This window comes from Daktulosphaira vitifoliae, unplaced genomic scaffold (assembly GCF_025091365.1).
Source record: "Daktulosphaira vitifoliae isolate Bord-2020 unplaced genomic scaffold, ASM2509136v1 Scaffold_2, whole genome shotgun sequence".
Taxonomy (NCBI): domain Eukaryota; kingdom Metazoa; phylum Arthropoda; class Insecta; order Hemiptera; family Phylloxeridae; genus Daktulosphaira; species Daktulosphaira vitifoliae.
In genome coordinates, this window is record NW_026099573.1 from 18,015,243 (window position 1) to 18,039,250 (window position 24,008).

A 24,008-nucleotide genomic window follows, 5' to 3' on the forward strand; every position below is an offset into this window, starting at 1 on the left:
TTAAGTTGAAAAAGTTAATTTTTTGTGAAAAAGTTGTCATTTTAATACCCCCCTTGTGGGCAGGTTAAGGGTTAAATTTATAAAAAAAATATACCAAATGAAAGGTAATTATATTATTCATCTATATAAAAAAGAATTATATTGATACGTTCATTTTTGAAAAAGTTATGGCACTTTTAAGTAAAAAAAATTGAAAATTTTTTGAAAATTAGCGATTTTTAAATTTGTAATTTTTTTGGAGGTTTCCCCCATTTACGGGAAACGAGGGAATTTTTTTCAATTTTTAAGGGTAATGTCTTCGACTAGATACAATTTGTGATCTTTTGACGTATCGTTGAAAGAAATCCGTTCGGTGAGAGCTGAGAAAAAGTGGTAACAGACACAAAAAAAAAAAAAAACACATCTTAGTAAAACCAATACCTTCTCAGCTTCGCATCGAAGCTAAAATATTTTGAAAATCCGAGCACGCTAAGTAATTTTCCCAGAAAAGCGTTTTTTTCCTTGTTCTATTATATAATAAGATAGTATAAACACAATTATTATAATTAGAATATTAATAATTTTTGTGTATACCAGGGGTGTATTTAAGGGATATATGGCCCCCCTTGAACCAGCGCTATCAATATTATTTTAGGCAACTTCTAATAAATAAGGACCTAATGTCCTTTTTTTTTCTTTATTACTTAATTTTTAGCAAAAAAAATTGTATAACATGTTTAACAAAGTAAAAAATATTAAATACCCTCCTAAAATAATTTTTGAATAGGCCTAAAGGGAATACCTCATTAACAAACGTCAACCTTATACCTAATACATTTTACTATTTTCTCTTTTTGAATTTTCCTGATTTTAATAATAACATTTTTAATATATTTTTGTTACACTGATTCTGATGTAATATTTTTTCTGCAAAACACTTATCGTGCAAACCGGGTACCCCTACAGGAATCAGTGTCCTACTTATGATGACGGCCCGAAGAGGCTTACGCGACGAAGGCGCGTAAAGCTCGTAGGACTCCGGGTCTGGAGCGGAGCCTAGTAATTTAATTAATTTATTTATTATTGTGCAACTAAAATAATGAATTGAATAGTTATAACATGTATAATAATTATATTTAATTATAATATATTATATATATAATAATAAAAATCAATTACAAAAATGTGGTTTAAAGACAGCAAAAAATTATCATTATATATATTATTTTTTGATTTTGAGTGTCCTTTTACTGATTTTTTAATGCTAAAGTTTACATGTTACACTTTTTCATAAAACTTAACTTTTATGGTGTATTAAACAGATATAACTAAAAAATTAAAAAAAATTTTTTTTGAAATTAGGTCTCCCAACAGAATTAATGCACCTAGTATAACTATGTTTTTATAAAATTTCTAACTTTGTGGACCTTTAAATCCCAAAAAAAATTGTTTTAAATATTTAAAATTTAGTACACTATATAATATCCCACATTCAAAAATCACTATAAATAATAACTTCTTAATGGTTAAAATTGAGCTTAAAAAAGCGAATTTATATAGAAAAGCCCCAATTTAGAAATTTATTACAGTTTAGAGTTTCATATAAATTTTTTTTTTTTAGTAAACTTTGAGTTATAATAAGGTCATTCTAAAATTTTAATTTGATAAAATTAATATTGAAAAATCTGTGAGTTTTTTTTAACGTTTGGCTATTTTTAACGTTTTTTACATTAAAATAGCCATAAAAATGAGGTCATAAAAAAATTAAAAAATTGTTTTAATCTAAATATAGCATAAAAAATCGCTATAACTTTTTGAAAAATGAACAAATTAAAATAATTTTTTTAACTTCGATCCAAAGCTGAGAAGGTATTAATTTTACTAAGATGTGTTTTTTTTTATTTTTTATTTTTGTGTGTTTGTTGCCACTTTTTCTCAGCTCTCACTGGACCGATTTCTTTCAATGATACGTCAAAAGATCACAAATTGTGTCTAGTTAAAGACATTGCCCTTGAAAATTATGAAAAAAAAATCCCTCGTTCCTTGTAAATTGGGAAAATCCCCCAAAAAATTACAATTTTTAAAATCGGTAAATTTTGACATTTTTTTCATAAAACTACTATAACTTTTTGAAAAATGAAAGATTCAAAATAATTTTTTTTATACTAAAACAGTTAGTAATTTACTTTTATTTGGTATAATATTTTTGAAAATCTGACACTTTATCTGCCCATAAGAGGGGATTCAATATAGCAACTTTTTTACAAAACTAAATTTTTTCAACTTTACTTTTGAAAATGTTCCAGAAATACTGCGTTTTTAAACATATATAAAATTAAAGCTTATTTTATGTACTACAAAATGAAAAAAAAAAAATTTGTCCCGACGACCTATCTTCTATACGCAAATGGCTACCATATTCAAAAATATGCTCAAACTAAAGCTTATGTTACGTAATTCTTATCTTCTACGTATTTTCTTTTATAGGCTTTCGAATTAACATCAACACGTACATCTGATGAGCAAAAATTTATTATTAAGGTTAAATTTACAAATGCATTACAACCTGGTGATCATGTCTATATACAAGTTTTTAATATACTTTTACGTAGCTGCATTCAACATCTTGGCTTGACATTAATTGGCCGAAACTTTTATGATTCAAAAGAAAAGGTTAGTTTAATGGTATATTAATATATTTTTAGTAATGTTGTGTCAATAACATTTATTTTAGGGTTGCTATACTAGAAATGTAACAGCAGCATACATAACAATTTACTTGTTTCGAATATTCTAATTTTAACATATCAGAAATATTAATTATTAATATGGTTGACTATAAAGTTGTTACCTACTAGTGTTGTATTTAAAGGATGAGACACAAAGTCAAGTGCTCTTTCGTTAGCAATGCTATGTTGATACAAAAATTGTTATTTTTTGTGTCTGTTACCACTTTTTCTCAGCTCTCACCAAATAAATTTCTTACAACGATACGTCAAAAGATCACAAATCGTATCTAGTCGAAGACATTACCCTCAAAAATTGAAAAAATTGCCCTCGTTCCCCGTATATGGGGGAAATCTCCAAAAAAATTACAAATTTAAAAATCGCTAATTTTCGAAATGTATTCAATTTTTTTTACTTAAAACTACCATAACTTTTTCAAAAATAAACAAATCAATATAATTTTTTTTTTTATAAATGCTTGATGTCTTTACCTATCATTTGGTATATTTTTTTTATAAATTTAACCCTTTACCAGCCCACAGGGGGGATTCAAAATGACAACTTTTTCACAAAATATTAACTTTTTCAACTTAACTGTTGAAAGTGTTCCGAAAATACTGACACTTTTATATATATCTTAAATTAAAGCTAATGTAATATACTTTATTATGGAAAAAAAAATTTCGGACTTTATTTTGTCTTCACGGTAAAAATGGCTACCAAATGCTATTGTTGTGTGAAAATTTTTGATTTTGTATTTTACATTTTTAACTTTATTATGCTATAACTTTTTGTAAAATGGATCAATACAATTTTTTTATGAGAAATAATATTTATATACCTCTTTAATTCGACATACTTGTTTTTTAAATCGGACCAGTTCCCTTAATACAGGGAGGGTTCAAATTTTTAAAATGCATATAGAAAGTAGAACTTTTTCAAGTTAATTTTTGAAAGTGTTCCGGAAATTCTAACACTTTTATATATATCTTAAATTAAAGCTTATGTAATATACTTTAATATTTAAAAACATTTCGGACTTAATTTGTCTTCATAGTGAAAATAGCTACCGTATTCAAAAATATGCTATTTTTGTGTTAAAATTCTTGGTTTTGTATTTTATTTTATTATAAGGGGATTACACTGATTTTCATAAATATTATATCAATCTAATTGACATAGTATAAAAAATTAAACATATTTAAATTTTTTTGTTTCTTTGAAGTCGAGAAAAATAACTTAAAATTTTGAACTAGCTAAATTTCCATTTTTATTAAGTGACAAATGAGACGTACGGTTTCTGAGACGGTAACAATTGGGTCTTTCATGCCTGTGGCGCTGAATTTTTTCTTAATTCTTTTTGAGTTAGAAAGAAATGATTAACTCATTTGATTTTTATCTCATTTAGATTCAATAACTTCAATAAATATCATAAATCCCATTACTGTAGTCTCCTCTCGTGAGAAGAAATTCATATTAATATTATTTTACTATGTGGTTTTTTTTTGTAGCTATCATTTATTTGCTCAGCTCTCCTTGACCTAATTTTTTTTTTTTAATTAAACACTATCTACAAATTTGCATTGAAGCGTTTTTTATGATAGTGATTTTAATCACTGTCAGATATCATCTATACTGCACCCAACTATGCCACGACTCCACTGCTGTTTTTTGTTCTTTCTTTCTCTAATACTCCTTTTAAGTTAAACTGTTTAATTAAATTTTATTTAATCATATATTGTTCTGGATAAACTATATATTTAATCCAATTTTGTTATTTGAGGTGTTTTTATTACCTTTTACTTGTACATTTACTTTTTATATAGTTAAATTTAATATAAATATTTGTTGGTTTGATTAATCCTTTTTTGCATTACTTTTATTAGTCCATTAAGGGCCATAGCAATCTTCTCCCAGGAGGAGGTTTTCTTAACCATTTATACTCCGGGACGGGTGGTTAGTCCGTCGCCGGAAAGTGGGATGGCGACTCCTATTACCGAACTGATCTATTGTTCGGCTAATGAAGCCGCCCGTGACCGAGTTTCGAACCCGAAGCAGTGCACGTCAAGCAGTGCCGCGTTACTGACTCGGCCACACCATCCCACTAAACAAAAATAAAAAATTTAAATGTTATAAATATTTTGCAGCTTTTAATTTAATGTCAATACAAAATGTATATTAAAAGAAAGAAAACTGCCCTTTCCAAAAAAATGTTAGAGCTACCAAAGGCTTATGAAAAATTGAGGTAACAAAATACAGGATGGAAGAAATTTCTCAAAAATTTCTCTAGTATAAAATTGTTGATAATTTTACCATTAATAATGTTATTTTTATTTATTGCTTGATTATGTGGTTCTTGCTTAATTATTTTAAACAAATTTGTTCTGTGATTTTATTAAAAAGTTTTTTAAGTCTACCATTTTACGATCCAACTTATTTTATGAAAGGCATTTAAAATAGTTAATTTCAAATTAAATTTTATGTTATTTAGACTGATTTTAGACAGTATAATCTTCAACTTTGGCCAGGATATCAAACCTCAATGGCCAGATATGAAGATAATATATTGTTATGTGCTGATATATCCTCAAAAGTTATTCGTCAAGAATCTGTGTTTGACTTTTTTATAGAATGTCTTAATAATAGAAATAGAGATCAAGATTGGATGGTAAGTAGTAATATATTTACTATTTACAGTTAATATTTCAATAAGTGTAATGAATAAAGCAGTAACATGTAGACAATATTATAATTACAATTATGGGTTCAGTATGGAATATCTGCTTAGTAATGGTACTTTTATACTTTGTATATTATGTGAAATTTAATTTAAATTTGCTGCTTCAAGTTTTTTATGCTTTGATTTATATTTTTTATAAAATTTAATAATAAAAAGAAAATTTCTTAGTTATTTATTTGAAATTCTATTGTTGGTAGTTTTTTTTAAATAATTTTACTCATAATTTTGGATACAAAGTTGATATATAAGATATTAGTTTTATCATGATGTGCGTTCATGCAAATTTATATCTCTTACTAGACCAATTGTGTAGATTTATTTGTTAAAAGAACCGGATTCTAACTTTAGTCAAACCTAAAATTTACAAAACTTTTTTTTTCCTACATTTTAAATTTGTTATAACTTTTTTAAAAAACAATGATCTGAATGAAATTTAAATATTGTATACTAGAGTCAAAAATATTCTTTAGATAAATTGTTTTATAAAAATCTAAGTTATAGGATAAATTTAAACAAAATTATACACACATGTAAAAAAAAAAATTTTGAAATCAATTTTTCAAAATGCTCTGTTTCAATATACGCCCCATTTGAACTTATATCAAGTTTGAACTTATGAAGTGTACAATAATATTTATAGAAATAAAACTATCCCTATAATTGTTTTACTTTGATAAAAGCGTGGAATAAATTATATGCATTTATAAACTTTGTTTAAACCGCTTTAAAAATCCCAAGTTTATGTAACCTTGTCGTAGATTTTACATAGTAACGTAAAAATATTTTTTAGTTTTAGTTCAACCTCCTTATCCTCTCTAAAATGTCGGTAAATACATATAATTAAGTTTTCAAGTCAATTAATAAAATTTTGTACTAGCTAATTGTGTGTCCAAAATTTATATATCATATAAATCTGTGCTCTGGCATGAGAAATCGGCTGTCAAAGTAAAAAACTCCCAATTATTACCAAAACAAACTTTATTTTCAATTAAGTAAATAATTAGACAAGTAATTATACTTCAGTAAAATTTTAAAACATTTAAATTGCGAAGTTACAAATATGCAAATTACTGTATAATCTAACAGATTCGTATCAAAGCGTTTTTATGATAATGATCTTGATATTGAATTTTTAATAACTTATTTTTTTTTAATTTTATAGACAACTTTTAAAAAAGTAGTGATAGGAGCAACAGTTATGACCACTTATAATAAGAAAATGTACCGCATTAATGAAGTTGAGGAAACATCAAATCCTTCTTCGACATTTCTAAAAAAAGATGGCTCGAAAATTTCATATATTCAATATTATCAGGAGGTATTTTTAATTTTTTTTATATTCTCATAAAATGAAATCTTGTATTGGATATTGTTATTTTGTGCCTCGAATAAAAAAAATTGAAATAAATTTATAGAAATATGAACTAGTAATAAAGAATAATAATCAACCAATGCTCATATCAAAAAATAAGAAGAAAAATACAACTGAAGAAACTCTTATTTATTTAGTCCCGGAATTTTGTTTAATGACTGGACTGAGTGAATCATTACGGTAAACATTTATTTTTTTAAATATTGATAATTTAAAAAAATTTATAAAAAAAGTTAAGCGTAATTTTATTATAACTGAAAACTTAAAAAAATAAATAAAAATGTAGAACCTATTTGTTTTATTAAAATTATAAAAAAATTAATATTAGAAAAATGAAAAATGGTTGATAAAAAGTAATAGTTACTTTAATTCAGAGTGTGATTCGAGGGTCATAAAATAATATAAGTATTGACTGACTCTTATTGATTTAAAATTTTACCTGACTTTTTCTTTGTTCTTATAATAACTTCAGTGACAGTATTAAGTAATAATTGTTAACAAAATAACACAAATATAACTTTTAGTTCACAAACTTAACACGTAAGAATTCCGACGATGATGATTACAATTTTTAAGTGGTGATGTTGAAAGCGCAATTAGAACAGATTTTGAGGAATTGCTCTGCTTTTTATAATATTTTATATCCTCTAACAATCATCATTGTCTCATTCTTGCAATATTATTGTTTGTTGATAAATAAACACAAAATATATAAATTAATTCATGAGAATTAATGTATTCATATACAAATAATTTTGATATTTTATACAGTGTGTTCAGTAAGTAAGGAAATCGGTTGATTCTTACACACAATAAGAACAATAGAAAACCATTTTCTTACTAAACACTATATAATGTTAATATAGTTTTTTAGCTTCGATGCGAAGCTGAGAAGGTATTGGTTTACTAAGATGTGTTTATTTTTTTGTGTCTGTTACCACTTTTTCTCAGCTCTCACCGAACCGATTTCTTTCAATGATACGTCAAAAGATCACAAATCGTATCTAGTCGAAGACATTACCCTCAAAAATTGAAAAAAATTCCCTCGTTCCCCGTAAATAGGGGAAACCTCCAAAAAAATTACAAATTTAAAAATCGCTAATTTTAGAAATTTTTTTCAATTTTTTTTACTTAAAATTTAAAAATTTTTTAATAATCCCTTGTTCATTCGACATACTTTATCTTAATCAGGATATTAATAAGGAGCTAGCAGATCTTGTAGCTTTTGGAATAATCCACCAATTTTTTAAAATTAAACACTATCTAAAGATTTGCATCGAAGCGTTTTTTTTTTATAGTGATTTTAATCACTGTCAGATATCATTATACTTGATCCATCTATGCCACGTCAAGACTGTGCCGCGACCCCCCTGTGCTGGGTTTTTTTATTACATTTAAGATTAGGGTTGACACATTGCTTTTTATTATTGAAATAAAAGTAAAAAGAGCTGAAAAGTATAACTTATAGATTTATTCTTGCATTAAATAACATTCCTCCATCTATTTTTTAGTCTTCCGCTACTTATTTTGTCTTTTACTGACATTTATTTCCATAATTATTATCGCAGCTTCCGATTTCTCTCTCCTCATAACATGATAAAATCTTAGTCTATTTTATCTTATTTTATCTACGATTGAGGCTACACCGGTACGCCCTATTATTTGATCGTTCCTTGTCCTATCTTTTCTAGTCACTCCACTCATCCATTTAAGCATACTCATCTCTGCTACACTCATTCTCTGCTCTACTTGTCAACCGCCAAACACTCTGAACCATACATTATAGCTGGCCTCACTACAGTCTTGTAGAATTTACCTTTCAGCCTCATTGGAATTCTTTTATCGCATATGACGCCAGACGTTTCTTTCCACTTCAACCATCCGTACTTAATTCTGTGTCTTACATTCTCGTCAATATCACCACTCTTTTGTACAACTGACTCTAAATACTTAAAACTTTCTTATCAAATTAATTGATATTATTTTTTATAAAAAAAAGTTTTTATCAATCAAATATCGTGAAATTACTAGACGAGAAAAACGTTATGAATAATGTAGCAAATAGAAGCTATTTGTTTATATTTTCTTATTTATCCGACCTAAAAAAAGTTTTTATATAAAATATACATTTTTATAAAAAAAATGTTTTCGGGAAAAGGTTATGTCAAGTTATAGTTTAAAATCTTATAAATTAAAATTATACAACGAATAAATGATGAATAACGTTAAACTAAATATTAATATAACTTATTATTTATAATCTATTTATACGTAAAGCATTTTTTTTTATCTCACTCCTTATTTTTTTTTGTATTATAATGTAGTTACAGTAGCGTTTTGAGGTTTTTCTTTTAGGGGAGTGGTGAGTAAAATATATTTGTTCTATTCTCTATAAATTATATCTCTATAATATAATATATAATTAAATGTTATTTAATTTCTTGATGTGAGATTCTATCCCTCTATTCCGCATCCATTAAGTTAATGAGTAGTTCTATCTAATAAAGATTTTTTATTGTGAATTTGTAAAATAGAAAGTGTCAGGAATAATTACAGAATATCAATTTTCTATTAATCTAATGATAAAAACAATCTCAAACACCGTTTATCTACATGGGATTGGCTGCTGTGGGTATGTGTTTTTGGTTCGTTTCACTTCATGTAACTTCCTGGGTATAATTCATTAGGAGCTTTTTTGATTCATTATCACCCAAAGATAAAAAAAAAGTAATTTTCGATAGATTCCTAATTTCTGTAGTGATTTTTAATGACTGGGTTTTAGTAATAATTTTAAATTTAAACTGGTTAAGTTTTCATTTGATACTATTAAACATGTACAAGGTAGGTCACTAAAAATATCAAAATATTAAATTTCAATAGTATGTGGTTCTAAAAATTTAAAATATTGTTCCAGTAATAATTTTAACCTCATGAGAGATTTAGCTGATCATACACGGGTTGATCCATCTGAAAGATATAAGCGTCTAATGAATTTTAATCGACGTCTTCAGGGAAATGAAAAAGTATGTTGAATTAAACTCGAGTTGTTTAAATTATTATATTTTCTCTTCTATTGATAGATTGTAAATGAATTGAACAATTGGAACCTTACTCTTGGCAAAAACTTAGTTACAATACCTGCTCGAGTTTTACTTCCTGAAAAAATAAAAAGCAATAATGGAGAATATAGCGGAGACAAAAATGCAGATTGGACTAAACATTTACGATCAAATCCAATGTACACTTGTGTAAAAGTTAAACATTGGGTAGTTGTTGCTCCAGGAGATAACATGGCAGCAGTAAAAGACTTTATAACAGATCTTTCAAGTGCAGGAAGTGGTATGTCATTTAATTTACCACCACCAATTCTGTAAGAAAACTTGTTTTTTGTTAAAAATGTATGTTTTTATTACATAAATAATTATTTTTTTTACTAGAATGTCTTTACCAGATGGAAAAACTGGTACATATTTGAATCGTTTAGAAAGAGCAATTAGTGAACATAATCCTTCTTTAATACTTTGTGTAATTAAATTTAGTAGAGGGGATGTTTATAGTGCAATTAAGCGAAAGTTATGTGTTGATAGAGCAGGTATGTTACACGTTTTTTCAATTTTTTTATTTTAATGTAAACATATTGATAACTTATGCATCAATTAATATTAATGAATCACTTTTAGTACCATCTCAAGTTGTATTGTTAAAGAATGTCACAAAAAAAAATATGTCAGTGTGTACAAAAATTGCAATTCAATTAAATTGTAAAATGGGTGGATCACCTTGGCAGGTTACAATTCCTAAAAAGGTAACAATTTTGATGTTATTAAAACTATATAAGGGAGTGTATTGTACCTTGATATCACTTTTGTTAAAACTCACTTAATACTCTTAATTTTGAAAATTTCACGTTTTAACATTGATGCGAATCCGAGAAGGTATTAGTTTCACTATAAGTTGTTTTTTTTTTTTTGTGTCTTTTATTAGAAGTTCCCATCCACGATTTAGCTTAACAATATATCAAAAGATAACAAATTATCATTAGTTGAAGATATTAACCTTAAAGTGTAAAAAAAGTCTTTCGTTCTTCGCAAATGGGGAGAATTCCCCAAAAAATTACAATTATTGAAATCCGAAAATTACCGTTTATTTTACTTTTTTTAACTTAAAATTGCTATAATATTTTAGCTTCGATGCGAAGCTGAGAAGGTATTGGTTTTCTAAGATGTGTTTATTTTTTTGTGTCTGTTACCACTTTTTCTCAGCTCTCACCGAACCGATTTCTTTCAATGATACGTCAAAAGATCACAAATCGTATCTAGCCGAAGACATTACCCTCAAAAATTGAAAAAAATTCCCTCGTTCCCCGTAAATAGGGGAAACCTCCAAAAAAATTACAAATTTAAAAATCGCTAATTTTAGAAATTTTTTTCAATTTTTTTTACTTAAAACTGCCATAACTTTTTCAAAAATGATATAATATTTTTATAAATCCATGATATTATTACTTTTCATTTATTTTACATTTATTTTCGATAATTTTAGTTAAGTGGAAAAGTTAAAAAAAAATTAATTTTTTAACTAGTTAATGCCCACTATTGCACATAGATACGTTTTGCTAAATTTTCAAATCTCTCATTATTTAAATTTTTAATTTATTTTTATTATAATTATAATTTATTTAATTTTTCAAGTTTACAATCTTCAAGATACAACATATAGTGTACCTTTGTTTCAATAAAATTTTTCCTTAAATTTAAACTGTATCCTTGAAATTATAAAAAAAAATGAATTTATAAATAATGTTTTTTAAAATTTAGAAATCAAATATAATATATATTTTAAATAATTAGCACGTCATGGGTTTATATTGTTTTATATTTATTGGTTTTCAAACTTTTCAAACCCATGTTTAGCTTTTTATACTAAGTTAAGAAGGTATTGGTTTTACCATAATGTGTTTTTTTTTGTGTCTGTCCTTAAAAATTCTTAGCTCTCTCTATACTGATTTTGATAATCTATTTGATCTATTTGAATATATTACTTTTGAAAGTAAAAAAGAAATCCCTCAGTTTTAGAAATTTAGACAAATATCTCAAAGTTACTAGCTACCGTAAAAAATGGCATTTTCAACACTTATATTATGCATTTAAAAACCACTATAACTTTTTTTGTTAAATTCTGATAATAAAATACATAAAAGATAATAAAAAATTTCTTTTAGTGTGGTATTTATAAAAATCTTAATATAGGAAGGCTTTGAAAGACTCACGCATAAAACGTCTGCATTCTTCAGATCTATATCAAACTGAAGTTCTAGAATCGTATTTAATGATTGAAGGAAAAAATTGTCCCAACTACTTTCCTTCTAGAGAAATCAACTGTTTCTTCATTTTCAATTTTTGAAAATATTTTGCAACGTCTAGGTTCTTTAAACCTATATCAAATTAAAGCTATTTAAGAGTATTAAAAAAAATAATAATAACATCTTAAAGATATTTTTTCTATTAGTTATTTCACATTAAAACCAAAAATTGCAAAATTTCTGTAAAAAATTGTAATTTTTTTCATTTTGTTTTAAATTACACTGATCATAATGAAAATTATTTTTGCAATCTACACAATTAAAGAACCTAAATTTAATCTAGTAGTACTTGTTTATTTATTAATTTGTTATTAGAAACACTGGCTTGTTCGTAGCTATATTTTCCCTAAATTAATTGTACCTTACAAGTTATAACAAATGATCTATATGGTTTTGTTTTGTTTTTATTTCATTTTAAATTATGTATTGTTTGTCGTTACATGTTTTTTTTACGATTTATGACTTCAATCGTTTTTTGGTAGTTATAATCATAAGGTTATAGATATAATATAAGTTATAGAGTTGAAGACTTTTATTTGGTTTATTCAAATTATAAAAAATACAGATGTATAAAATATACAGAAAAATTATTTTGATGAGTAAAATAAAAAGGTCATTTAGGGCGGCACAACTACTAAATCCCTGACGTTATGAAAACAGTTTCAATCCCTGATTTTAAGTGAGTGAAAATTAAATTATGGATTTTATTTTATAAATATTTTGGTGCAAGATATTTTTGTGGTTCAAGGTACAAATAAGCAGTAATTAAGAATATTGCTTGTATTAAATTATTTACTAAAAACAATACCATTTCTTTATACTCAATATTTATGATAAATAAACATTTATTGATTTAAAAAAAATAATAGAGCATTATAAGATATATATTAAATTTGAAAAACTTTTGTGAAAATAAAAATGTTTGTTTTTAACAAATAAATTATGTCGTAATATTCATTTGTCTATTTATTTTATACATTAGAATTAAATGCATATAATATTCAATTTTTATATTTTATTGCCTTATTTTACTAGGATTACAAGTAGACTTAGTAACACAAGATCACTGATAAAAAAATTTCTTTTTTTTTTAAATTATAGTTAATATAACATTATCCAATTATGAATTAAATTGTTTTGATTGTTATAATATGTTTAAATAAATGTAATAATTTCTTTGTTCTAGAAAATTATGTTTGTAGGTTTTGATGTTTGTCACGATAGTCAAAGAAAAAATATATCATATGGTGCATTAGTTGCTACTATGGATGATTATTATACTACATATTTCAGTTGTGTAGAACCTCATCAGAATAATGAAGAAATTTCAAGCCATTTTGCAGTTTCTGTAGGAAGTAAGTATAGGCCTTTTAAAAAAATTTGAATAAGCATTTTGTAAACTTTTTTTTTAGAGGCTTTATTTAAGTATAAGTTAAAGAATGGTGAGTATCCATCACAAATTTTTATATATAGAGATGGAGTAGGAGAAGGACAGATTTCTCAAGTTCATAAAATTGAAATTGCATTGCTAAAAGTAAAAATATTTATTTTAATGTAAAAACTTTATTTAATATCACTGTTTATTTGTTTATTTACTATAGAATGCATTAGAAATTTGCAAAGGTAAAACTACAATTATATTTATTATAGTGACAAAACGTATTAGTTCACGCTTTTTCATAAAGCAACATGATACATTTGTAAATCCTGATCCTGGTACTATAATTGATTCTGTTGTAACTGATCCAACCAAGTAAGCATTGAAGTTTTATTTGTTATTTTATTACTAGTTAAAATAATTTACTTTAATCTGAAATTTAATTATTTTAGTTAAATATTGAACATAAAAAATCTTGTGTTTTAGATATGATTTTTACCTTGTATCACAAAAGGTACACAGAGGTACAGTTACACCTACTCACTATCAGGTAATTGAGGACAATATTAATTATCCTCCTGATCTTGTCCAAACAATTACCTATAAATTATGCCATGCCTACTATAATTGGTCGGTGAGTATTACTTAGTATTTTACTACAACAATGTTAAATACTGATAATTAAATTTTATATCTTAGTAATTATACTTTATTATATTATGTGAAATCATTTGTAAGTTTGACTTGAACATTATTTTTTTTAATTTTTTCAAAATTTCAAAATAGTTTTTTAAAATACTTACTCAATATATTAAAATGCTTGTAACTCAATAAATACATATCCTAAAGTTGTTATCAACCTATTAACATATTTTATAATCTCTAAAAAATTGTTATTTTGAAAAAAAAAAGTATATAAATATATATTTAGCTTTGATGCATAGCTGGGGAGATATTGGTTTTGTATTAGTGTGCGTATTTTTTATATCTGTTCTTAAAAATTCATAGCTCTATAGACTGATTTTAATGATCATTAAATAAAAAAAACCCAATTTTAATCTAAAAATAGTGAAACATAAATTTTCAATTAAGTTAAAGTTTAAAAAAATGGTAGAACAGTGAGGTCGTGGTATAGTGTGGCGTAGCATAGTTGGGACTAGTACAGATGATATCTGACAGTGATTAAAATTACTATCATAAGAAACACTTTGATGAAAAACTGTAGTGTTTAATTTAAAAAAAATTGACGGATTATTCAAAAAGCAAAATGAACATTTATTTCCTTATATATATTTTGATTAAGTTTTATGATTTATATGAATAAATATTTATTATAGATATCAATGTAGTATGAAATTAATATATAATTAAAAAAAAAATTTTTTAATTTTTATGGAGATATTATAGAAAATAATAAAGTAAACATTACTTTTATGGCAAAATTGAAGGGCTTGATGCAATACTTTTCAAAAGAAATTATTTGTTACTTATTAATAAATTTACTGGTCTACAAGGAATTTTTATCAGAGACCAAAATATACTCTTCTTAACCCATTTTTCATTCTGATTTCAAATCTGTAATTAAATATTTTCCATCACCACTAATTTTTGATATTATTAATAATTAGCTAAAAATGAGTATTAATATATAAAAAATAACCAAATATATATAGGCTAAAATGAAATTCAACAACACAACAGCAGTCGAAATCATAGGTGAAACTAGGAATGGAATATTTTTGAATATCAAATTTTATATAATATATAGTATTCTATATATTATAGAATACTATAGGATATAGTTTATACGAAATAACAGAATATAATTATTGTAGCATCTATTTAAACAACATAAGTTACCTAGAAATGATTACTAGGAGTTCCATAAAAACAATTTATTACAATAAATACAAAAAAAAAGTTTCTGATCACGTATCAATCTAAAAATTACAATTTTTTTCTCATAAAATTTTTTATTTAATGATATAAATTCTAAACATGCAAGTTTAGTTAAAATAGTGTTCATAAGTTCAAAATTTTTAAATTATAAACTTATAAAAATTAATTAGAAAGGACATTTTCAATTGAAATTTTAAACGGATTATTTTTAAAAATTAATAAAAATTTTTTTCATTTGTAAATAAATTATAATTAGTAATCATCTCAAAATAGAGGTAATAGACTAAATTTAATTTTCAGACTTGAAATCAAATTGAAAAATTTGATTTAGTGAAGTATATGATCATTAAAAAATATTTCATTTTAGTATAATTGTATAATTCTATATAAAAACAAAATTTATACTCTTATTAATTTGGAGATATTTTATTTAAAATAGCTTTTTGAAGTGAATATTTTTAACAGTAGCATAATTTTGAGATATTTGTCTAAATTGTTAGAATTAAAGGATTTTTTCCAATATTTGGTGATTATAAGTTCAACATGATTAAAATTGTGTTCTTTTGGTGTATTGGCCAAGTGAGAGCTGAAAAAAATGAATGACAGATAGAAAAACCATGTAGTAAAATATTTTAATATGAACAAGAAATTCCTTCACACAGGTGGAGACCACATTGATAGGGTTCTTAATATTCATTGAATATTATTTATTAATAATCATTTTGAATTTTTTTTTCACCTCAAAAAAGAATTAAGAAAAAAATTATTTTGACTGATATTGTTCGAACAATGTAGCCACTGTACATTACTTGAAAAAGTAGATAAAAAAAACTGTTATAAATAGTTAAAAAATTTAAAGTTGCTTTTCTTAACTTTGAAGAAGTAAAATAATCAAAATAAGTTTAAATTTATATTTTATCTTGAGTTAGATTCATGTAAATTTTATAAAAATTGGTTGACTTAATACTTTGGCAAACCTTGTAAAGCATTTTAAAATAAATAAAAAAAAAAATTTAAATACAAAAATAATTTTTAACTACAAAAAACATTTGCACGTAGCAGATAAGTTGTTGAGACAAATTTTTTTTTATTTTATAGTACATAATATAAGCTTTAATTTGATATTTGTATAAAGGACATAGTATTTCCAGAACATTGTTAAAAGTTGAGTTTTGTATATAAGTTGTTATTTTAAATTCACCCTGTGGTCAGGTAAAGGTCAGATTTTTAAAAAAATTATATCAAATAAAAGGGAAATACCTTAAGTTTCAGTATAAAAAAAATTAGGGAATTTTTTCAAAATTTTCAAGGGTAATATAACTAGGGGTCTTTAACTAGATATGATTTGTGATCTTTTAACATATTATTGAAAGATATCAGTCCAGTGAGACCTGAGAAAAAGTGGCAACAGATACACACAAAAAAAAAAACACATCATAGTAAAATTAATACCTTCTCAGCTTCAGATCGAAGTTAAAAGAAAAATTTTCCTACAATTGTTCTTCTATGAGATAATAACTGTTATAGTAAAAAAAAAAAAATGCAATTAAAAAATAATTGATTCTTAAAAAAATATATCAATGTTTAATAACGTTTAATAAAAACAAAAGAAAGTTAATTTGTATTATTAATATTATTGTATTATTAATTTTTAAAGGGGACTGTACGTGTACCATCAGTATGTCAACTTGCTCACAAATTGGCTTTTTTGACAGGCCAGGTATTAAGAAGTACTCCTAATAAATCATTGGATGAACTATTATATTTCTTATAATATTTAATTATTATATATATAAATTTTATTTTTGTAGTTTATTATTTTATTTATGTAACAAATTTTAGTGATTGATTAAATCAGAATTTAATTATTTCTTTTAAAAATAATCATGCCAAATATCATGTTATTTTTTATACTTACTGTACTTATTATTATATAGATTGTATAATTAAATAAAGGTACAAAATCTTTTTTTTGTAAAGTATTTTACAAATTATTATTTACATTTTTAAATTTAATCAATAGCAACATTTTATTTTTATTTCAGTTTTCTTTTTATTCCATCTAGGAATAAAGACTTCATAATGTCATTTAATCTTTCAATTGCTATTTGAGCATGTAGCTTGACTGTTTCATCATTTGTACACTGATATTGAAATTTTAATATATTATAAATATCTTTAATATTGTCACCTAAAATCTGAACAAAATTATTTATTAATTAAATTTTCTTTGAATTTAGATGATTAATTATATCCTTAATTTAATACTTACCTCAAGGAGTTCCAAACTTGCACCTTGTATAATAAGTTGTAATAAAAGAACTGCAGCTCGCCTGGGTTCATTAGCTGGGTCAAATTTAATGACATAATCTGCACAATTTACAATTTCTGATATTATTGACCCAAGATTATAACGTAGGAGACAACATATATCAGCTAAATTGGATAAACTTGAAGCTCTGACTAAAAAATCATTGTCTCTGACACCTGCCATAAAAGTGTTTAACAGACGATTTTTGTACAAGGATATAGTATCATCTAAAATAAATTTGTTAAGTTTTAATTTTACAAATAAATTTTTATTGCTTATACCATACTAAGTGTTTTAACAGTTTTCATCAAAACTTCACCAATTTTTAAACGAGTTTCTGCAGAATGGTTATAATTATCTGGTGTACTATATTCTTCACAAAGTATTGGTAAAATTTCATTGGGGAAATATGCACATAATGATGATAAAGTAAAAATAGCATTAAGATATAAATAGGAATCAGTGTTTTTCAAATTTTCCTGAAATAAAATAAATATACTAATAAACTGGTATAGAAACAATTAATTAATTTTTATTCACTGACATATAGCTACACAAAAAGAATATATAGATGTATGAAACATATAATTTTATTAACTATACAAAATTGAGATACACTTTTCTAACAGTCATTTTTTTGAATTTGTTTTTCCAAAAAACAAATTTTCTGATTTTTTGGAAATAGTATGATACTACAGTAAATGAAGAAAAGAAAATCAATAATTTAAGTAAAGGCTAGCATAACCATTTTAACATTATTGTGGGAATAGCACATTCAGATTTATACTCAGTACTGTTAGAATTCCAAGAAAAGCAAATCCTTTCAGAAACCATAATAACTGAATTAAGCATCAGAAAGAGGGTGAAAACTACTTCTCAACTGAAATTGCATGTTTTAAACATTCAAACATGGTTGCAAAGCATTAACAAATTGTGTCAAATAATATGCTGAAGATAACATAGAACTGAACTATTTAAGAAATCTACTTAACAGCCTTTTTTATGGTTTTTTATTTCTCTGAAAACAAAATTTACAAAGAATGTTAAATAATTATTTTGTAGAATTTAGGGTATATGGAAAAATGACAGTTGGAAATATGGTCATAAACCATTATGTAGTTTAAAAATAACAGTAATACATACTTTTAAAACTACTAAAATAGTTGATTTTTTAGTTTTTACTGACAAATCACCAGATTCAATGCACTTTTTTAATTCTATTAGTGCATGTGCTCTACATGGCAATAATCGATCTTGTGTATCAAATAATATATTATCAATAGAACGTTTATCTTTTAAAGATGAATCAGGATAAGAATTTTGAACTTTTTGTATGATTTCAAATACCATGTTTTTCATTAATTCATCTTCTACAAATTTCGAAATTTTTTCTAAATACTTAATACAATCATGTAAAGTACAAATAATATTAGTATTTTTATTCTCCAGTATACTGTTGAGTATCATTAATGTGATGGAGAGAATCTGAATGTCAAAAGTTTCATTATTAGCACAACTTTTAAGAAGAGATCTGATTAAGTTAAGGACATTTTTAGGATCTTTAGAAACAGTTTTTTGCACATTGTCTTTTTCTATGAAATGATGAACCATTTTAACAATTACAAGTTTTTCCATTATAGAATATTCATTTGATATTGAATCAGTATACATATCTAAGAATGTTGTAAATAAGGTTTTCGTTAGATTTGCATCATTTTTTCTTTCTAACAAATTTAATAGTATTTCTATTTCATTTTCTAAATATAGCTGATGCTCTCTAATTTCATGATTTATTATTATATCTCCTTTGTTATCATCATAGGTAACATTAACGTGATATTGAGTAAATAGTATCATTTTTAGTACATCTCGATCATTGGAAAAATGAACTAAAATTAAAAATACTAAATCCTCTAGAAGCAATTTTTGATAATAAATACCATTTACAGTTGATAAATAAACTTTGTAAATAGTTCCAGCTATGTGGATCAATGTTTTAGGGTTTAATGCCCACATTTCATCTTTAAATAAAAAGAAACTAACATGCAAGTTTTTAATACACTGAGATAATGACTTTTTTTTAATTTCTTGATTTTTTAGTTCATTTATCATTGGATTCAAATAAAATGTTAAAAAGTCTTTCTTATTTTCTTCAGCTATTAGATGCATACAATAGACAGCAATACTTTGAAAATGTTTTTCATGATATTTACTGTTGCTTTCTAATAATTGCCAAATCTAAAATATATTATCAATACCATTTTTAAAATTGAAACAAAACAGAGATTAAAATAATAGTTTACATTTTAAACTAAGTCCATCTACTTTTTTAATTACTATTGAAGTTCATTTTATTTATTGAAATTTATTAATATTGTTGTATAAAATGTAAGAATTTTTATTGTAGCTCTTAATTATCTAGTGCTTAAAATTTTTGAATGATGGTGGTCAAAGATTAATATTTGGTATTACCATTTTAGATGTTAAAAAAGTAAACAAAATCATTATTTTAAGCAAACTAATCAATTTATCAACATAACAACTTTATTTAATTTAATTTAATAATATTAAATTTAATAACTAATTTTGTGATTTGTATTTAATAATCTCTTGATACTTATTCATAAAATTTATCGAAAAAATATAAATAATTTATATAAAAAATAAAAAGTATTTTTTAACTTTTGGATGATAAAAAGCCAATTTATGTATATTTATTCATTATTTATTTAGAATCATTATTTAATTAATGGATAAAATTTGAAAGAAATTAAAATATTTGACAAAATTTACTTGAGGAATAATGTGAGTTACATATTTTGATTTAGAATTTGCATAATAGTTATGAATCAAATGACACCATTCATGAAGTCCATGCTGAAACATGTTATGTGAAGTTTCAGTAGAAATTAAATCACAAACAATACCAAATAAAGTTTGAATTCCATTTGTCTGAATTAACAAGTTAGAAAGTATTTCACAAAGTCCAATTCTTATAGGTTTTAAACAATTCTAAATAATAACATTATATTAATAAAAAACTTTAATTCCACAGATTTTTAATTTAATCTGACCTTGCGCCCTATTAAAAATATTATTTCCTTTATAATCAATGGATTTTGATCATGTATAATAATTTTTCTTAATATCAATTTATAATATTTCTGATCTTCTAATAGATTTTTATAATTCAGATCATCAATTGAACTTTCTATCGCAATTTTACTACCCGGTTTGGCAATAGGCAATAAGCTCAATTGGCATAGTCCTGATATAATAACAGCAGTATGATTTGCCAAAATAAGTCTATTAAATGTTGGTTCATTTAATAAACCCAAAAATGAGTTCATACAAAACTTTAATTCCTCATATTTCTAAAAAAAAATTATGTTATTGATCTAAGATATATTAAAAAAATTTAATCCTTAAAAATTACCTTATTAAGCGAAATATTATCTATGTTTCTTAAATTAATTTTCTGTTTATATTTAAAAGGTACCCAAACTGCAGGAACAAAACATGGTATAAATCCTAATGCGACTATAAAGTCCAAACATTTAGAAACTTTAGTATTTTGTGCAACACTTAGTACAATTTCAACATTATTTACTGAATCTTGGAGCAAATAATGTTTCAAGCAATACATGAGATCTATAGTTTTTGTAACATGTGAAAACCTAAAAATTAAAAAAATGAAGTCACATTTTATTATTATTTATCGATAAGTAGATATTATCAAAACTAAATAAAATGGTAATTTTTTTAATAAATTATATATTTAGATTAATTATATGAATTAATTATAAATTTAGATGATATATAATAAATATGATAAAATAGATGTAAAATTTAAATACACAATAAAAATGTTAGAATAGTGAGTGATGTAATATGATATACATAAACATATTATAAATAAATAGAAGTGATGTTACAGACACTGTTTTTTGAGATTGAATCAAATCTGAACCGAACTTATAATTTTATGATCAGACTCAATAATCTACATTTTTTTATTGAACTCAAATAGAACATTAATTTTGATTACTTCTAGAAAAAAAAAATTTTATATTGTTCTACAACAAATTTTATACAATATACTTGTTTGATTTTCAAAACAATTACATTTAAAAAAGTTTTGGTGAATATATTTTCAAATTAGTTCATCAGACATCAACAATAAATAAATAAATATATGTTTATTTCACTAAAATTAGCTTTTTTGTTAGATTAAAAAAATTAATGTATTTTAAAACTATTTTTTTAATTGGTGAAAGTAAAAGTAAAATTAATAGGTTTTAATTAAATGTTGATTATGCCTTCTTTCTAGATATGTCAATAAGACTAAAAAGTTTAACTGATGAGTAGTAATAGATATTCCTTTATTACCGAATTGATTTTTCCATTTCTAGTAATATTTAAATTCCAAAATAGATTAAGTTATTAATTAAATGATCAAGTTTTTAAGGTATTTCAAATTTTCATCTTTACTTTTTACTTTGTTTTAGGCGGGAGAACAATTTACAAATACGTGATATTTGTAATCAGTAATGAATAATGTAATGATAAAAGTCCTTGTGTTAACCATAGATCTTGTAAACATGGATAGGACATTGATGCGTACAGATTTGATCAATGAAGACTATGGTGATAGTAAATGATTACATGATAAGAAATTACTTTTTATTATTTAATGGTTAGTAATAAATAATTAGTATGAGTTATGTAATTTATAATAATGTAAAAGTTATAAGTTATAATTTGTACCTTATTACAAAATTAAAAAACAGTATCTTATGTGCTTATTACAATTAAAATGTAAACAAACAGCCTTATATTCATATCAGTTTAGGACACGAAAACACAAGTGCCTCAATCATGATTATCCTATCCATGTTTATAAGATCTACAGTGTCAACAAAAAATAAATAATTGATAATCATGGAAAGACTTAATAGACCAACCCTACTGCATAGCTTTAGCTTTGAAAAATTATTTTTGTCAAAAGTTATCGTTAATTTAATTGTAAAGTATAATTGAGTTGTATATTTTTCAAGATAATTGAAGAGTCCAGTGATCAAGTGATCGAAATCTGGTAAGACATTTTCTCAGAAACTATTGAGAATTTAAAAATTTTTAAAAAGAAAATATAAAATGTTCAAAAATCTATACATAACTATGTAGTCAAATCATTATTTTTTTCGTCCTTTCAGGGATAATAACCCTTATTTATAATTTTCTTAAATGGGAACCGTTATTTTTAATTTTATAATATGATAGAAAAAAAAATTACTTACAACTTAGTTAAAACAATTTTTTTTTTCGATTAACCGTTCGTCCGTTACAGTTGGTTAAAGTTTAGTGATTTTAGGCCAAGTTTTAAATTGTTATTTTGATGTATTAAATACAGAAGTTATTATTTTTGTTTGCTGTTGCATAAACCAAATTTTATTGATTAAGTTATGACAGATAAATTATATATAATAACCTACGGCGCACTAAATGAGTGATAACAATAATAGATTCAAATCGGGTTTTCGGTGTGTTATTAATAGTGATGGGCATTTTCGAATATTTTAAACTATCGAATAACTATTCGAATAGTTTTTATACAACCGAACAGTTTATTTTTAGCATAAACTATCGAATAGTTTATTTTTGGCATAAACTATTCGAATGGGCTACCAAATGGTTTTAAAAAATATTCGATTAGTTTTACCTAAAATTTGTATTAAGTATACTTAATTATAATAAGAAGATAATTAATGAATACTTATAAATAAATTATTATACAATTAATAGTAGTAAAAATTAGTGATGGGCATTTTCAAATATTTTAAACTATCGTATAACTATTAAAATTGTGTTTATACAACCGAATAGTTTATTTTTAGCATAAACTATCGAATAGTTTTAAAAACTATTCGAATATATTGTGTAACTATCGAATATTTTTACTATTCGAAAATTTTTTGAATGACTATCGAATATTTTTACTATTTGAATATTTTTTGAATGACTATCGAATAGTTTCTATTCGATATTTCCCATCACTAGTTATTAATAGCAAAGTCTATGGGTGTGTAAGACTTGCAAATATATAAGTATATATAAGTTGTTTGTAATTTTTTTTTTCTATCATATTATAAAATTAAAAATAAGGGTTCCCATTTAAGAAAATTATAAATAAGGGTTATTATCCCTGAAAGGACGAAAAATATAATGATTTGACTACATAGT

General features: G+C 24.3%; 2 protein-coding genes across 17 annotated transcripts in view; one reads left to right on the forward strand and one right to left on the reverse strand.

Moving 5' to 3' along the window:
- The window catches only part of LOC126898539 (piwi-like protein Siwi), a 37,656-nt gene extending 19,742 nt beyond the window's left edge, over positions 1 to 17,914 (forward strand). For all 14 annotated transcript variants that reach the window (XM_050672689.1, XM_050672694.1, XM_050672695.1 and 11 more), the window contains 13 exons: positions 2,467 to 2,652; positions 5,198 to 5,374; positions 6,609 to 6,764; positions 6,862 to 6,998; positions 9,733 to 9,841; positions 9,899 to 10,188; positions 10,256 to 10,410; positions 10,499 to 10,623; positions 13,367 to 13,535; positions 13,593 to 13,714; positions 13,782 to 13,933; positions 14,045 to 14,192; positions 17,115 to 17,914. In XM_050672689.1, the coding sequence (XP_050528646.1) occupies positions 2,467 to 2,652; positions 5,198 to 5,374; positions 6,609 to 6,764; positions 6,862 to 6,998; positions 9,733 to 9,841; positions 9,899 to 10,188; positions 10,256 to 10,410; positions 10,499 to 10,623; positions 13,367 to 13,535; positions 13,593 to 13,714; positions 13,782 to 13,933; positions 14,045 to 14,192; positions 17,115 to 17,231 (2,043 nt within the window). In that variant the 3' untranslated portion in view covers positions 17,232 to 17,914. The remainder of the gene's footprint in view (positions 1 to 2,466; positions 2,653 to 5,197; positions 5,375 to 6,608; positions 6,765 to 6,861; positions 6,999 to 9,732; positions 9,842 to 9,898; positions 10,189 to 10,255; positions 10,411 to 10,498; positions 10,624 to 13,366; positions 13,536 to 13,592; positions 13,715 to 13,781; positions 13,934 to 14,044; positions 14,193 to 17,114) is intronic.
- LOC126898548 (transport and Golgi organization protein 6 homolog) lies at positions 17,269 to 23,233 on the reverse strand. Of its 3 annotated transcripts, none has more exons than XM_050672714.1 (8): positions 23,066 to 23,233; positions 21,205 to 21,445; positions 20,843 to 21,142; positions 20,562 to 20,780; positions 18,912 to 20,006; positions 18,055 to 18,247; positions 17,730 to 17,995; positions 17,269 to 17,655 (listed from the first exon to the last, which is right to left on the reverse strand). In XM_050672714.1, exons 2-8 carry the CDS (start codon positions 21,412 to 21,414, stop codon positions 17,494 to 17,496), a joined length of 2,445 nt encoding a protein of 814 aa, XP_050528671.1. In that variant the 5' UTR covers positions 21,415 to 21,445; positions 23,066 to 23,233; the 3' UTR covers positions 17,269 to 17,493. The 3 variants fall into 3 exon arrangements, with proteins under 3 accessions (XP_050528671.1, XP_050528669.1, XP_050528672.1); XM_050672712.1 differs by lacking the exon at positions 23,066 to 23,233 and adding an exon at positions 22,158 to 22,417; XM_050672715.1 differs by lacking the exons at positions 17,269 to 17,655; positions 23,066 to 23,233 and adding an exon at positions 22,158 to 22,291 and having other exon boundaries at positions 17,860 to 17,995; positions 18,050 to 18,247.
- Between the last annotated feature and the right edge of the window lie 775 nt (positions 23,234 to 24,008).